The 15,493-nt window shown below is 37.8% G+C and overlaps 1 protein-coding gene across 3 annotated transcripts in view; it reads left to right on the top strand.

The window, feature by feature from the left end:
- Positions 1-15,493, top strand: part of LOC117204249 — a 113,468-nt gene that overhangs the window by 64,081 nt on the left and 33,894 nt on the right. For 2 of the 3 annotated variants that reach the window (XR_004487038.1, XM_033441461.1), the window contains exon 3: positions 4,279-4,347. The exons of the other annotated variant lie outside the window; for it this stretch is intronic. Coding sequence is in view for 1 of the 2 variants with exons in the window: in XM_033441461.1 (XP_033297352.1) it covers positions 4,279-4,347 (69 nt within the window). In the remaining variant the exon portion in view is untranslated. The remainder of the gene's footprint in view (positions 1-4,278; positions 4,348-15,493) is intronic. 3 annotated transcript variants of the gene reach the window in all.

Below are 15,493 nucleotides of genomic sequence, written 5' to 3'. Positions count from 1 at the left end.
ATCCGTATAAAATTCGAATCAAATTTTCTTAAGACGACAAACTGTAACTCTTCCGGGATAAATTGTCTCATTAACGGTGTGACACATCGTGAATTTTCCAGTAGCTTCTGATTTCGTAACAGATCCTCGAGTCTCGAGAACCACATCTCGAAGATAAAAAATATCGTACGACGAGTAATTTCCACCGATACGCAAAGATATATTTCATCCGCGACCGCTTTCTTCCATCTCGACGAGTGTCTTAAAATGCCTATAAATGGAAATCTTATCCATTTCGCGTATATAGATCGTCCGAAGTCGCATGTAAGCAGGCGCTTCATCGTGTGCATGCACTCGATCACCCGCATTTCCTTTTCTTTCGGCGTATCAAAGGAATCAGAAAGTTTTACGACACAGCTCCGTCGGAGGATATTTTATATTGCATCCAGATTTCTCAAGAAAACGTCGACGAATCAGAACCGCTAACCTACTTACGTCACCGCTATTTCCCCGGCAAGTGGAGTTAATTTATTGTATTAAAAATCAATATCTCGCTTCGTCAAAATTTTTACGCGTTTCCTCCTTCGCCTATTTTTAATATTACATTCGTTACAGTATAAAGCTTGACATAATTCATATGTATATATATGGAGTTTTTTAGTTTTTTACTTTCTGCAAGAAACATCTCGATGGACGGAATTAAGCGTATTGCAAATAGGCTCGAATCGTTAAATGGAATAAAAAGAGATATTTTTAATTGGAAGGTTGAACTTAAATAAGAAAAGACGTAGCTGCAGACCCTCCACCTGTATTTTTCAAGTACATTCGGAGACTAGAATAGTTTTTAAACCCGACGGTTTTAGGATTTACGTAGTTTATTGTTCTGCGAATTTGTATAGTGAAATTTCGGTTAATTCTTTCGAGTAATAAACTGAAAAGATACTTACGGTGACAGAGTAATTTTAATAATAATTCTGTGGCTCATTTTTACTTATTAGGTTCTTAGCTGCCTCTTCATTTCGTTAATGGAGTATACTTTCGTAAGAAAGTATTACAGTTGGGTAGTATTGGCAGTGGAATTGAATATTGCTCGCTTTATTACTCTGACTGAAATTTTGTTTGTCGTTTACGTTGGCCATATCGAAGGATAATATAGGTAACCAAGGATCGATTTTACTGAAATTAATTGGACTATGAAGTTCAATTGTTTCGGTTTTGGTCGAATGTGGACATATCGTACGTAATAGTCGCGAGTGATTGAAATTCTGGTTTAACGTCCTTGTTCAAGCATGCGTTTTTTTAGAAGAGAAATTTATTTGTATCCTTCATTATTCGACAGGGTAATAATTGTTTCTGCGGATGTTATCTCGAAATGTATATTTATTTATTTATTTTTTTAATATTACGAAGTACTCGCAGGTTTTTGATAGCTCTCAAAAATGTTTATTAGTATTACAAATGTTTCGAATTCTATTTTAAAGAATTACGATGATTTTTTATCGTCGAATATTATCTCTATGGATTATCTTATATAATTGAAAATATATATTAATTTGTTTTCTACATTCTACATGACAAATATATTAGATTTCCTTTCCATCGGCTTTCTTTCCATATAAATAAAAATATTAATCTTACTCCGCATAAACAAAAAATTAATAGAATCTGGGTATAATTCCTCTTCCGTGTAAAACCTATAATCCTTATGAAAATATCATTCAGATAAAATCTGAATATCAAGGACAAAATCGTTACGCGTTTATTCGTTTTATTTATCATTTCTTTTTTTCTTTTTAAAGTGCTGGCGTTTGATATCGCGTAGGTAGGAGGCAGAAATTTGATATAAATTTATTTTCCGAACCCATCAATAAACGCCGGGAGTTTGGAAAAAAATTCGTGTCTATTGTGTCGAATCTTGCGCGTTTTGCACACTCGTATTCGCTTTTTTCGCACCATTTCATCTCTATATATTTTTTTTTAATTTTCCATATGCTATTGCTCTTCCAATATAGTGACATAAACTTCCATAGCACATCGATCTTATAATTTATAGTTTAACGATAATCCATATATTCCAATATCTTGTCAATTCCTTATAAACTAACGACAGACAAACAAATAAACAGATTCACAATAAAAAATTGAAACGATTCACAAAATTGACGACGATGATTCTTAGCACCGGAAACATAAACCAAATAGGCTACTAAATTATTTCCCCCTATTTTTCTTTTTTTGTTTGAAACTTCGCTGAAGCTTTATTTTTACTGTACGCGCACATAGACACTGAAGACGTACCTGTACGTATAATTTATATAATTTAATAAATGTACACACTAATTAATCGTTACATGCGTCTACATAATTTTTCAATAAAATTATATCCACCAAACCTCTACCAAATTCTACGTTATCCTATTTTAAATATTTTACATATTTTCGTATATTATATGTATTGGTTGCACTTTCAAATTCCCTACGAATACATAAAAATGCAAGGTCGAATAGAAACAGGAAGCAAGAAAGTATGGTACGTGATTAAACGATCGTGTAGCTGCTGTTAAACGAGAGCTACGGGTAGGCGAATGACTGGAAAAGGGAGAAAAATAGGGAAAAAGAAGAGAATTAGAGGAAAAAGATGGAATACTCCAAACAAGTAAAGGAATTGTGGACAGGAATGTAGACAGACGAGTATACGCGTCTGGGAAAGAAGACGCGCGAGATACGCGTAATTTATATACTGCGATATATTCGTAATATCGAAGTAGTTGGCCAGAGTGCACGTCCAATTATCCAAATTCCTTCGTCGGGACGAGAAAACAATCCAACGTGTGTTAATAGCGTGCGTTACGTGGCAGGATTTTTTTCTAAGTGAAAGAAATCGACTGTGTATTATATCGCGTAATGGACCGATTGCGGCTTCCGTGATCCTTTTTCGCCAATCTGCTATGAATCGGCGGATTTTATACTTCTCTGTCACGGCTTTTGGCTTTTTCGTGTTCTGGGGTGTGGAAGCGAAACTGTTGGTTATCGTGGGCGAATTTGCTGAACGAACGAAGACAAGAACAAGAAATTATTCTTATTAAATAATAATAGCAGATACATTTTTCATATACTCGTTAAATTAATAATAGCAAAAGCGCAATAGTATAATTTTCGTTAGATAATTACTATCTTCGTTTAATATTATTTCATAGTTATCCGAACGCGATCGATGATTCGTTTCGCAAATTCTTTCTCTGACAATCAACGACCCAAGCCAAACCACCAAAAGAACCAACCATTACGGAACCGATCGTGTGTACGCGGATTTCTCATGCGATTATCATGCCCAATCGTTCTCCATCTGTTCACGGTTGTCCATCTTCTGGTGAAAGAGAAATTCCATTCTCGTGGCCGATCTGCCCGGTCGGATTTTTCAGTGCGTAGCGTCGCTCTCAGATGCAATCTCACGCAGAGGAAGTCGGCACGTGGTCACGCATCACCCGACCACCCTCGCGACTGTCATTATCTCTGCTGCTGCTGCCGGAGAAATTCCCAGAGGTCGAGTAGAGTCGCGCGTGCAACGAAAACGAACGAGACGGACGAAAAGGTTAGACTGAAATGAGAGAGAAGGACGAACGAAGAGGAAGAGAAAGCTACGAGCTGGATGGACGGAGACGCGGAGGAAGACCAACGATAAGCGAAAACAGAAGAGCAGACGCAGAAAACGCAGAAAGAGATCACGGAGAGGCAGAGAAAGAGAAGTTACGAAGAAGCGAGTCGCCTCCTGGTGGTAATGACAGCCCTCCGAACGGACACTTCTACTCACTGGGAAGAGCTGTTTGTTATTAAGATCGTTTTGGTTGTGTATAGCACGCCTCAGAAGCTAATAATTGCTGCACAACCTAGGGAAATTAACACTGGAACCGTTGAACTCAAAATGACCAATTTCGGATTCTTTTCTTTACATTAACTTCTGATGAATTTCTTTTCTCTATTATTCTGAAATTTTTCATCCGCCCAGCAACAAATATTTCTCGCAAAACAAGAACGTTAAAGAGTGGCAAATCGTAACGATCGATTCATTTCTCCGTTTTAACGCGTCGATATTCGTTACACTCTAAGAGGCGAGTATATTTTTTTATCGTACGTAATGTATCTTCCGGTAAAAGGATAAAGACAAATCGGTAATTTTTATTCAAACGTTTGATCCATGGTTGCGTTTGCGATCTCGTTGTTCTTCTTGCTACCTTATTCGTGTATCGAACAAGAAAACGCGTTTCGATATCTCTTTCGTAACAAAAATCTCATTTCCAGGATTCAAGCAGAAAAGCAAGTAAAACCTTGGCAAACGATGCTCACCGAAAAGAAGCGAACGACGCATCGGTAAGAAAAACTTTCTTTGAGCGATTTTCCGTCTTCCTTTGCGCGACTTTGCTTCTCAAGAAAAATCAATCCGACCAAAAGAATACTCCGTCATATCGCAAACAATCTTTCGTCGAAGATGAGGAACAAAAGTTTCCTCGTTTTCTCGTAATTTTCCCAAATTGTACGTTCGAGGAATCCATCGAACGTCGATGTTATTAAATTTCTCCGGCCGAAATAAAATATCGTAAGCGACATTAACAAAAAATTAATTAGTGGACCGGGCCAGGCAAACGTCGTCATTACGCGCCATAGAATCCTGACGAAGTCAACGTTTCATTTAAATAATCGCCGAGCGAAACGCCCGAATAAGAAAATCATTCGTCCAGTCTGTGGACTTCTGGGTATGAGATGGCCGCGTGAAATAAGTTTAATAACAACGGTCAGGGCTCTCAGTCACCAGAGGTGTTCGCAGTTGGACTGTCATTATCTTCAGGAGAGAACTCAGCCTTTCATAACTTTACCCTTTTGCCTGCTCTTTCGTTCTTTTCATCCTGCTTTTATTACGCTGTATTTTGCTCCTTCCACGCCGATTTTATCTCGGTAAGCTCGCTTTGCGTTTTCTACTTTCGCGTATTGTTTCTCCTGGTTATGCGTTTAATGGGGTCAATGGAAAAACGGTGCAAGCGTGTTGTTTCTTAAAAATCGGACAAATACGATATTGGAAATTTCCTGTTTATCTAGAGGATTTTATTACGAGTTTTTCAGTCTCAGTCTCAGTTGTTGCAATTAATCGAAATATTGGAATTGAAACATTATTTATCCACATTTTTTACAGCTGTAACACTTTTACTATTACCGAGTAACGATGCAACATATTAAACGCACTAAAAAGAAATTTAATTAATTTTCTCCTTTTATTGAAGTATGTATATATATATACATATGTATTTTTTCTTTTTTAATTATGTATAATCGTACTGTAGTAACCGGTAATCAACTGTACAGAGAACAAAAGAATTTCGATAAGCTGAAACGATGAAATCCAATAGTTACGAAAAAAAGAATAGAGAAAGCGAAGGGTGTTCGATAATCATAGTCATTTCATAGCACAATCGGCGATTAATTATTAACATTGTATAGGCTACATTAGCCGACATTAACGTTTCGATAAAATATTCACGTAATCTTTCGTAACGTGTTTGATTAATTACTGGCGTACCGTGCTACTCGCATTTGCTCGTGCTATTAAACTTCATCGTATCCATAAAGATCGAGATCAACCTTATTTGCATATTATTATTCGTTATACCCAGAGGGGTCATTAAGCATGATGAAACTGCAACGCATATTGATACCATCTGAATGGTTTCTGTCGATATCAATGGATCAGAACCGTAATGAATCAAGTCCAAAATTGTCTCTATCTGAATTTATTAACTGGCTACCATTGATCAACTTTTCGTTCGATACCTAAACGTACGATAATCTTCATGTTTTTCAAAAGTAGATGTCGAAGAACATAAAACCGAAACGTGTTACTTTTCGTCGTATTTACGATTCCATCGTTCCTTTCTATCCAGAAGTTCAGTTTTCTATCCCTAATTTACAAAGTCTCCGCGAATTTTAGAACGCGATCAAAATATTTTCGTAAAAATTTCTCGAAAACGTGTTTTGGTACGTCCTTGCATTTAGTGCTTGCTCCAGACAAACGAACCTGGTATTTTCAATTGCTATTTCCACTTTATCTTTCTCACAGAATTCCTAAGACACAGAATGGTACAAACCGACGTGATTAACGGAGCAAACGTCTAAAAAATGATGCAATTGAGAAACTAGACGTCTAAAATACGATATGATTAAGAGAATGGACAACTAAGAAATAACGTAATGCTGTTGGCAAATAGTCGACGATACTTCATCGAAGATCGATAACGAAAAGAACATTGGAATTTATGGAACGACCAAACTCATTCGTTAATTAAAATCGTACATGGTCAGTGGCGTAAGGTAATTAGCAAAAATTTCAAAGGGACTTTTACATGGACCTGACTCCCAGGATGGTTCCTTGCCGTTTCAACGGCCGCGTCCCTTTCTCTTCTCTCGCCGTTTACCAGAGTCGGCCAGGAAAAACTCATGTTATTAAGCCACGGCAAAAGTGCTCTTCGTCCCTCCGTCCTTTCTTCAACGCCGCTTCTGTTCTCCGCGCCGCGACTCGTCTTCTTTCTCTCTGTCGGTGCTCGCTAGATTAGTTCATTACCCGGCTAGCCGTGTCTTCTGTTTTTGCATGCCGTGGAAATAGATTTGTTGCAAGATCGACGCTGCGTTCTTGCGTACGTAACGTTGTGTACACCGCCGCTCAAAAGTATCCAAACGCCTGCTTGTTTATAGCGATATGTAATTTAATTACGAAATTATTACATACCAAGATGATCAACGATGATTTTACTTTTGATTATGATTCGTTTCGGTTGTATATTATGAAATGTTATCGCGTGTCTATTACCATTCAAGCTTTTCCCACACTCTCTAGAAACACAATTTTCATTCGAACAAAACGCTAGAAAATTTAACTGGAAAAAATTGTCCGCGACATAGAAATTGGCTTTCGAAAATCAATGCACTATTAACGCTAGAAATACCACATTTGCAAATAGATTACTTTTCTCTGCAACCGGTTAGAACGTTTCGCTGTTTTTGATAAAACTAATTATTTTATCGAAATCAAAACGTGGTTTTATCGAGTATCTATTCTATATACAATGTCGTTAATGTCGTTTTTAGAAACACTGAATCGCACAATATGCCAAATGCAACTATCGGATGTAGAATTTTTCTATTCGTTTATAAAAAAAAAAAAAATCTGAGAGCAACTTTACGATTAAAACCCAAGACCATAAGTTTCAACTATACCTATCCTACCTACTTACCTACCTATCCTATCCTATCCTATCCTGTTTCTATCTACTTGGAAAAGTCCAAAACTAACGTCAGAATTAAATCGCAAATCTCTAAATTTCGTCCCTCGAATTCTCGCAAAAGGAAACAGAAAAGAAAGATCGTTCGACGACTCCCATAATGATTATTTCTCCGCGCAAGTTGTTCGTTCGCTGTTTCAGTCTTGAATATATTTCACGCTAAAATATAGTTCTCGAAACGAAGGTTTTCCTTCGGAAATGGACGGTGTGCGTATACCCGCGTCACTATCGTCCGGTCATTGATCATTTTCGTAACAATTTTGCTCTCGGTGCGATAATCGCGCGAAAGATATCGCCCCCGATGCCTTTCGCTTCGGCTACGTATTACTCCGGTGGGTTTAAAGAGGGCGCGTTGCTATCAAAAGCACTAAATCAGTGGCCAGGACGCGTGTAACAAAAACAAGCATCGGTGGCGGCGAAGCATTAACACCGTTTTCGCAGTGGAAGAAGTTATGCAGATTGTGTAATTACTGATAAAAGTTGTAGCTCCGCGTTTCTTTCATCCAGCGATAGAGTCGGCTCAGGTTGCGTGTTCGAAATAACAATAATTGCGTTACGTTTCGCTAAAATGCGTTCCTAATCACGCTTTTCATCGTAGCCCTTAAGCAGCGTGCAAGAAAATGAAATTACCAAGATCAAAGTAGCTGTAAGGTGTGGCTGACACACGCGCGTAAACTTCCACGTATCGGCCCGAGGAAAGTGGAATTAAGATTTTTAACGTCAGACCCCCTAGGATATCTTCGAAACTGTAACATTATTCCGAAGGGTGGCTCGCGTGGTCATTTCTCACCGTCTATGATAACTGTCGGCACAGATCCCTAGTTAGAATAAGGCCCGTTTACAAAACCAGTGCTTCGTGGGGAAATAAAATAAAGTTGAAGTTAACGTGTTCCTTAAAGCAACTTTTATATCGGCTACGATTTCAGATTAGACTATTAAGTTGATTCACGTCAAATTATTTAACGCAGCGACATATTTCTTTTATTGAGAACATCATCGATAATACGAAACTAAAGTAAAACACTTATTAAAAGTTATTAACACTTAACAGCTATTATAAGTGAGATTTCGCCGCATGAATTTTGTTTTAATATCGTCGTACTAGAACGAGACGATCGCGATATTGTAATTATCGTAAACAGTAATTTTTTTATATTTGCTTGCTATCGAACAATAACGAAACGCTATATCGCGTCTGTTTGACTACGTTGATTTTCAAAATAAAACAAAAATGCGCTATACCTGGTGGTTAAAGTAGAAAAAAATTGTTTTATTTCGATCTTTCTTATTATTTATCAGACCATGTACGATCTCGCGAATTATCGTCGATGTGCAAGATGACGATCGATTGGAAGCGAAAAAAGAACAATTTTCTCGAACATTGGAAATGAAATCAATGTTTTTCGGCAGACAGATTGCCTTATATAGCTCGTTGTAAAGGTTTACGCCACAGCTTCGTCGTCCATTCGTATCGTTCGACACGATTATTGCATGATTATTGCGCACAACAGAGCAGCTGCTGTCTCAGTCGCCGTCAGATACCACTTTAGAGTATTTACACGATCAACTACAGCTTGGAAAAGCAGCAGCTTCGTAACCAGAAATAGCCGGAAAGATTCGAAATCACTTTTGCTTCGTTCGAATCTCGTATACAGTTAGTCAATTAAAATTGGTCTGATTTAAGGATAGTTTAAAACCGCGTAAAGCGAAGCGACCTGAATACGGTGAAAAGATCGAGGGCGCGAGAAGACAGAAGAAACGTGGACGCGTGTGTTGATAAAATACAATAAATAGCGAATTTGAATAGCTTCGGCGTTTGCTGCAGGCGATGATACCTTTCACGCGAGAATAAAGAAGCAGCGAAATTTTTCTTGCGCTTCGACCTCGACGATGCACGAACTTCGTAGTTTCTTTGTTCTTCGTGCGCCAGTTTCGAATAATTTGAAATTCGCGCGCGTACAAGCGAGGATTCTTTTCAAATTTTATAATTTGCATGATTTGTATTAATAACGAGAGGAAATCAGAGAGAGTGTAAAAGACTCGTTTTTGCAGTAAGGCACACGCGGTTAATTTTCAAGAAAATTTAATGAACGATTGTTGGTAAACATTGGAATTAATTTAGATTGGCAATATAATCTTCTGAATTACCCTCGAATTAGTTCTATATGAATTCTCCCGTTGAATTGTAGATGTAATCTCGTTAAAAGAACGATCGAAAATTTTAACGATTCCATCTTTATCTGTAATTTTTAATTGCAGGAACTGAAATTTCATATTTATGAGAATTGTACCGTAGCCGTAACGGAATACTGTTAATCCTTGTCGAATTGAATGAATGGAAATTATACAGAGCAGCTACTAAAGAGATAATTAAGAATCATTTACATTTAAATAATAACGAGATACGAACTGTGCATTACGGAGCATATTTTCTTTCATTCGTTCTATCGTAACGGGTATTATATTCTGAAAAGATGATTTTTCTTTTTGTAACGCGGTTATTACAGTGACCTATATAGGCCAGTGATACGTATTTTCAATTTCGTTAATAAAAATTGGCATTCACACCGAATGCGGAATTAACCAACGAACAATTCCCTTTTGTTTATGCGATATCGATTCAATTGTTGGCTGAATCGACACAATTTAAGATTCGTTGTCAATATTAAATCGTTTTATCGCCTGAAGGCTGTAAGAAGAAGAACGCGACGATAAAATACGAAGAAGCGATATATTACGTTTACATGTTTCGCGTTTCGTAGTGCTGTTTTAGCATTTGAAAAGTCAATGAGTCGTCGACCTATTGATTCGTCGTACTATTTCATTTCGAGACTAAATATTTTGGGATTGAAAATACAGATTCCAACATCCTCGAAATTAACGTTCCGCGCTGAAGAAACTTACAACGACCTAAAACATAAATGTCCTTATCCAACGATAAACCACAGGCACGATCTGTGGATGTCTGGTCGCCGAGAGTGAGAAACGAAACGCGTAGGTTCCACCGAATGGCAACCTCTTGGTTCCATCGCCGTGCAGATCACCGAACGCGAGTTAATCGGAGTCGGGGTAGCGTATCACGAAAGAGGGCAATAGTCAGCAAGTTTGGTGTATCCGGGTGTGCAGGTTGGCTCCTCGCAGCGTTTCGTTTCGTCGAAGCGTTGCAGCGCAATCGAGCGAGGGCCGGTGTAAGCGGGCGAATCGTCGGCCATTATGCACCGACAAAACTGACACCGGTTTCTCGTTAAATCGTAATACGGTTATCAGCCGGAACGTTCGACGCGCTTCGCCTCTATTCCCACGAGGGGGTTTGGTACGCGATATAGACGATAGAAGAGGAGAGGGAATGGAGACAGGGTGGAGGAGGTAGGCTTCGCCACTCGCAAGTGCCGGCCTGTCTGATGGCGGCGCCATTTTTGTCGAGTGCGTATCATTATCGATTCACTTTTATCCATAGTGAATGAGCGTGTGTATAGCTGACTCTTTACACGAACAGGAAGTCAGAGGTTATTACACGGTACGGCACGGATAAAGTGGAGTACGCGTACCGACGCCGGGGCCGCGGCTCTTTAAAATATAATATCGCGAGGTTGGGTGGCCTGTGTGCAACGCCGCGCCGCCTCAGCCGCAGCTCGCTCACACGGCTCCGGCTTCTGCTCTCTCGTGTACCCGTGATTAGAGCGGTTTTTATGGTAATGCATTTCACCGGGGGCCCCCTGATCGTAAATTGCGCCGATGACCCTTTACTTGTTTTGCGGATGATCCCGCGTCGGTTTTACCTCGGTTGAGAGTAATTATGAAATTTCCATCGCGGCTACCGGGCCTCCCTTCGACCGTCCTCCGCACCAACCAGCCACCGAATTTCGTTATTAATCGCAGCTCCCCTCAACCCCTTCCCGTGACTTTTCGGCTTTTCTCAATACCTCGCGGCATGCTCTCTGGTTCAGGCGTTTTCGTATTTCAAAAGGGTGTTTGTGGGGTAGGGTGGTTAAAGCCGAAGTTCTCGTTCGTCGTTTCGTTCGTTCCAGCGATCAAACTGTTAATTTCATTTTTTTTTTTTTTTTGTTTTTTAGTTTCGACATTCGAAAGTAGCACCGCGTAGAGTTTAATGGAATTACGTTAGATACGCGTAGCGTATCGCATGTAACATAACGATGCACCAACGATGTGCGAATATTTACAGGATCGAAGGATAATTTTTCCTAATTCAAATCGATAACCACGTACCGGATATTCCGCTTGAAACAATTCGAGAATCGTTAATTTAGTAACCAGAAGTAATTTAGTAAGTAGAATTGGAACACAGAGTCTTCGTCTATCAAAGTTGCAACTTCATTGGCCGAATAATCTAGATCAGTAGCGTGCCTTCGAAGAAACCGTTTCCTCGATGCGATGTGATTAAACACATTGCAGTGTCTCGTCAATTTCTACCGTGGACTTTTCCCATTTCAGGAAACTTTGATCGCTCTCGTCGATAAACCGAGAAAGTATAACGCGTTAATTTATAACGCGTATACAAACATCTGCTTAAATATAGAAAATAGAACTTCTTAGAAAACGGGGTAAATAAATAACGACATCTTTCTTAAATTATCTTAAAGCTATTGTAAAAAAATAATTTTCGTTATAACTGCTCTACTTAAAAGTTTTGCGAGGGAAGTTTGCAAAAGTACTTCGAATTTCCTTCGTAATTTGATCTACGGGTGTTGTAACCAAGAATGTGTAGCATCGAACGATCGATTATTCCTCCGGTTCTGCATTATTCTTATAGACATGATGCTCGTGACTATGAGAATAGTTTCGTCGTAGAACAAGACTATAGTTGCATCGAATGTAGGTTTACAAGTTTTAATTGTAGATACGCGTATATGTAGTACACATAAACAACATATGTGAGTTGCATTTGCTCTAACATAAGCCCTTTTCGCGTGACATAAGACATAACGTTATCGCAATAATATTTTACAAGTTTAAAGATAATAAAAGTTTTTTATTACTTGTTATTATTATTATTATTAAATACTATACGTAGATCTTTCTTAAATAATAAAGCACGTAGAGATTCTACAGTGAATTAATACGTTTCTAGGTTGCCATAAGGATACTTCTAACATTAATAGTAGCATACCTTTTTAATTATAAAGTACGTGAAAATAATGTTGTTCATATTTCATGGTTGAAAAATTTTAGACAACGTAACATCATCGTATTCTTATTATTATGCGCTGCATTTAAATTTGTTGGGAAGACTCAAAATTCATGTTCAAAGATGAATTAACCTCCACGTTTCATCAATTTCACATTTAATTACGAACTAATTAATTTTCCAATTACTTTCAAGCATTTCCAAAACTTTCACGTAATACGTATCACGAAACTCATATTGCTTCATCAAAGATTGTTTACGTTACCATTTTCGATTATTAATTACTTATCACAATCATTATACGATCGTTTTATCAAAAAATCTTCACACAGTGACACTCGGTAAATTCTTTTCACAATTATATACAACCACCATTCTTTCTCTACTCTGATCTTTCCTGACAAAATCCATTAACAGATTAGTAGCAAGATATTCTTTAAATAATAGAAATACAATTATTTGCAACATTTCGACCGCCTCTTCGTAATCGAAACGTTTCAAATACATTAAAACGATATATAAATTGATAGAAAAGTGTGAATAAATTAGTATGGATGCTTTCTGATCGTAATATGAATGAAATATACCAGTCATAGATACGTAATGTACGTGCATTAATAATTAATGATTAATTAATCTCTGATTGATAGATGCGTATACCGATCGTCCATTCAAACATCTACCACAACGTTTGCACGCGACAACTACCAATCATTTATTATTAAACTTTATCTAAATTAAATTATTATTAAGTTATAGTAAAATTCGAATTTACACAATTCTTATTTCTAATTGCTAAACCACCCGATGACACTCGAGAAACCAAAGCGACAGAAAACTACAAATAACGAAACACCCTGTATACCATCCGACATTTAATGGAATATGCATAATGATACATAACCGAGCGTAATATCCACGCTTTATAATAGCTTGCATAGATCACTGGATATCCAACAATCCTTTCCATAGCTCGGCACGTCCCGGATCAATCAATCGTAAATTCTTTGCGACCACTTTATCGCCCATGAATTAAATTCCATGTTGCGAGAGCCGACTCGAAGTTTACAGCTGGTCCCTGGCTGTTCGTGGTGTCAATGTTGCGCGTTAAGTGTACGGTTATCGTGTAGTCTACTCGCTAAACGCGATACGATCGGGGTCAAAAATAAGTGAACAGGTAGTGGAAATAGGTGTCGATGAAGTTTAATCGAATTAGTAGATACTAGTGTTACATACTTAAGTTTTATTTGTTATTAAACTGCGGATCTTTACGTATTTACGGGGAAAATACAAAATTGCGCAAAATACACACGATATGAAAAGATATACAGGGTGGTTGATAACTGGTGGTACAAGCGGAAAGGGGGTGATTCTACGCGAAAAAAGAAGTCGAAAATACAGAATAAAAATCACTTTTTAATTTTTTTTTTAATTTTTCCATCGAGACAACGATCCACGTTATAACGTACCGCACGCGTATCGAGCGAAAATTCAAAGTCGATTTTCTCGAAAACAAAGCCTCGAACGAGCAATTTTTATTCTATATTTTCGACTTATTTTTTCGCGTAGAATCACCCTCTTTCCGCTTGTACCACCAGTTACCAACCACCCTGTATAAACTATCCAAAATATAGTGGCTTTTATAATTAATGAATAACACAGTTCTCCACGGAGATTCTACTTTTTCCATTATATTCTCGAAAGTATGATTTTGTACAAAAATTTACGGTCTATTTGTTGCGTATCCTTGTAGTGCACGAATTATATAGTAAATAATTGAAATTAATATTTACGGTTTTGAGCAAACGAGCCGTATTTAACACGTCCAACTCGATCGTGTCGCGTGAATTAAAAATTCCGAAATTATGAAAAATTCTACGATAATTTACGTTAAACAGCATCGTAGGAAACAAAAGTCGAATCCGTTAATTTCAGCGAACGCGTTAATTTCATCGATACATATTTCCATTATTCGTGAGTTATTTTTGTTACTTGTTCGACCGTGTCTCGCCGGTTCGCGAATTTACGAGAGACCTTCTCGGAAAAATTGCACACGGCCACGTTGGCGAGTCGAGCGTCCGCGATCTCATCTTTTCCCTCTGCCTTATCCGCGATTTTACGTTTCTTGACCGGTTGCAAATAAGGAAATTACAGATAAGGGTTCGTAATGCCGGGGAACGTTCGATGTATCGATGGAAACGTTGGCGGGAAAAACGCGTTGGATTATAGCAGCGGTGCTTTCCAAGTTGCAATTAATCTCAGGTGCAGCTTGGGTGAGCGTGGCTTAACCTTTCGGTTTGCTACGAGAGAACGGTGCAAGAGTCGCATGCAACTTGGTTGCTTCAGACAAATCGTTCGCGTGATTTCAGTAACGAAATTATTGTGCGAGAGATGGTGCAACTGTGTGCCGTGGAAAAAAATTGATCGTAAACTTTAAAACCGTACGATTTAGCGGAGGGAGTCGCTGATGTATATGTTTTCCCGCGCGAGTTATGCGAATTCCGATGTAGTGTTAGATACCAAGTTTTGTATATAGCATTAAATTATAGTTCGTGTATTTTCCAGTATAAAATAGGCAAGTTTATAAATCATTAAAATCGTCGTGAAGTGTCGTAAAGAATTTTTCATTTATACGCAGTTCAATCCTCGGTTTACTAGAATAATTTCATTGATACGGTATATTTATATGTATTGCAAAGAATTTTCACTGTATAAATAATGAAATTATCGATCAACTAAAATAATTCTATTAGGACGAGACTAGACATATTTCGTAAAAGTGGTTATAGAGATAAGCGCCTTAATAATATCTCTTTTTATGTTAACGATACACAATCCTTCGTCGTGATATGATATTTTTTCGTCCGTTCCTTAATTACTGTACTTTCAGATTTTTTTCCTTCATTAACATTTAATGACCAACCAGTAACCAGTTAACCAACAGCTGCTCTTACATATGTATGATACTTGTACATACAAAGTTACAATTTCAAAAAAATTAATTTACACGTATACCTATAATTTAACATATGAATGTAAATAT

The sequence above is a fragment of the Bombus bifarius genome, unplaced genomic scaffold (genome assembly GCF_011952205.1).
Source record: "Bombus bifarius isolate JDL3187 unplaced genomic scaffold, Bbif_JDL3187 scf7180000007977, whole genome shotgun sequence".
Classification (NCBI taxonomy): Eukaryota; Metazoa; Arthropoda; class Insecta; order Hymenoptera; family Apidae; genus Bombus; species Bombus bifarius.
Note: the sequence above shows the minus strand (reverse complement) of the source record. Positions and strands in the feature narration are given on the sequence as shown.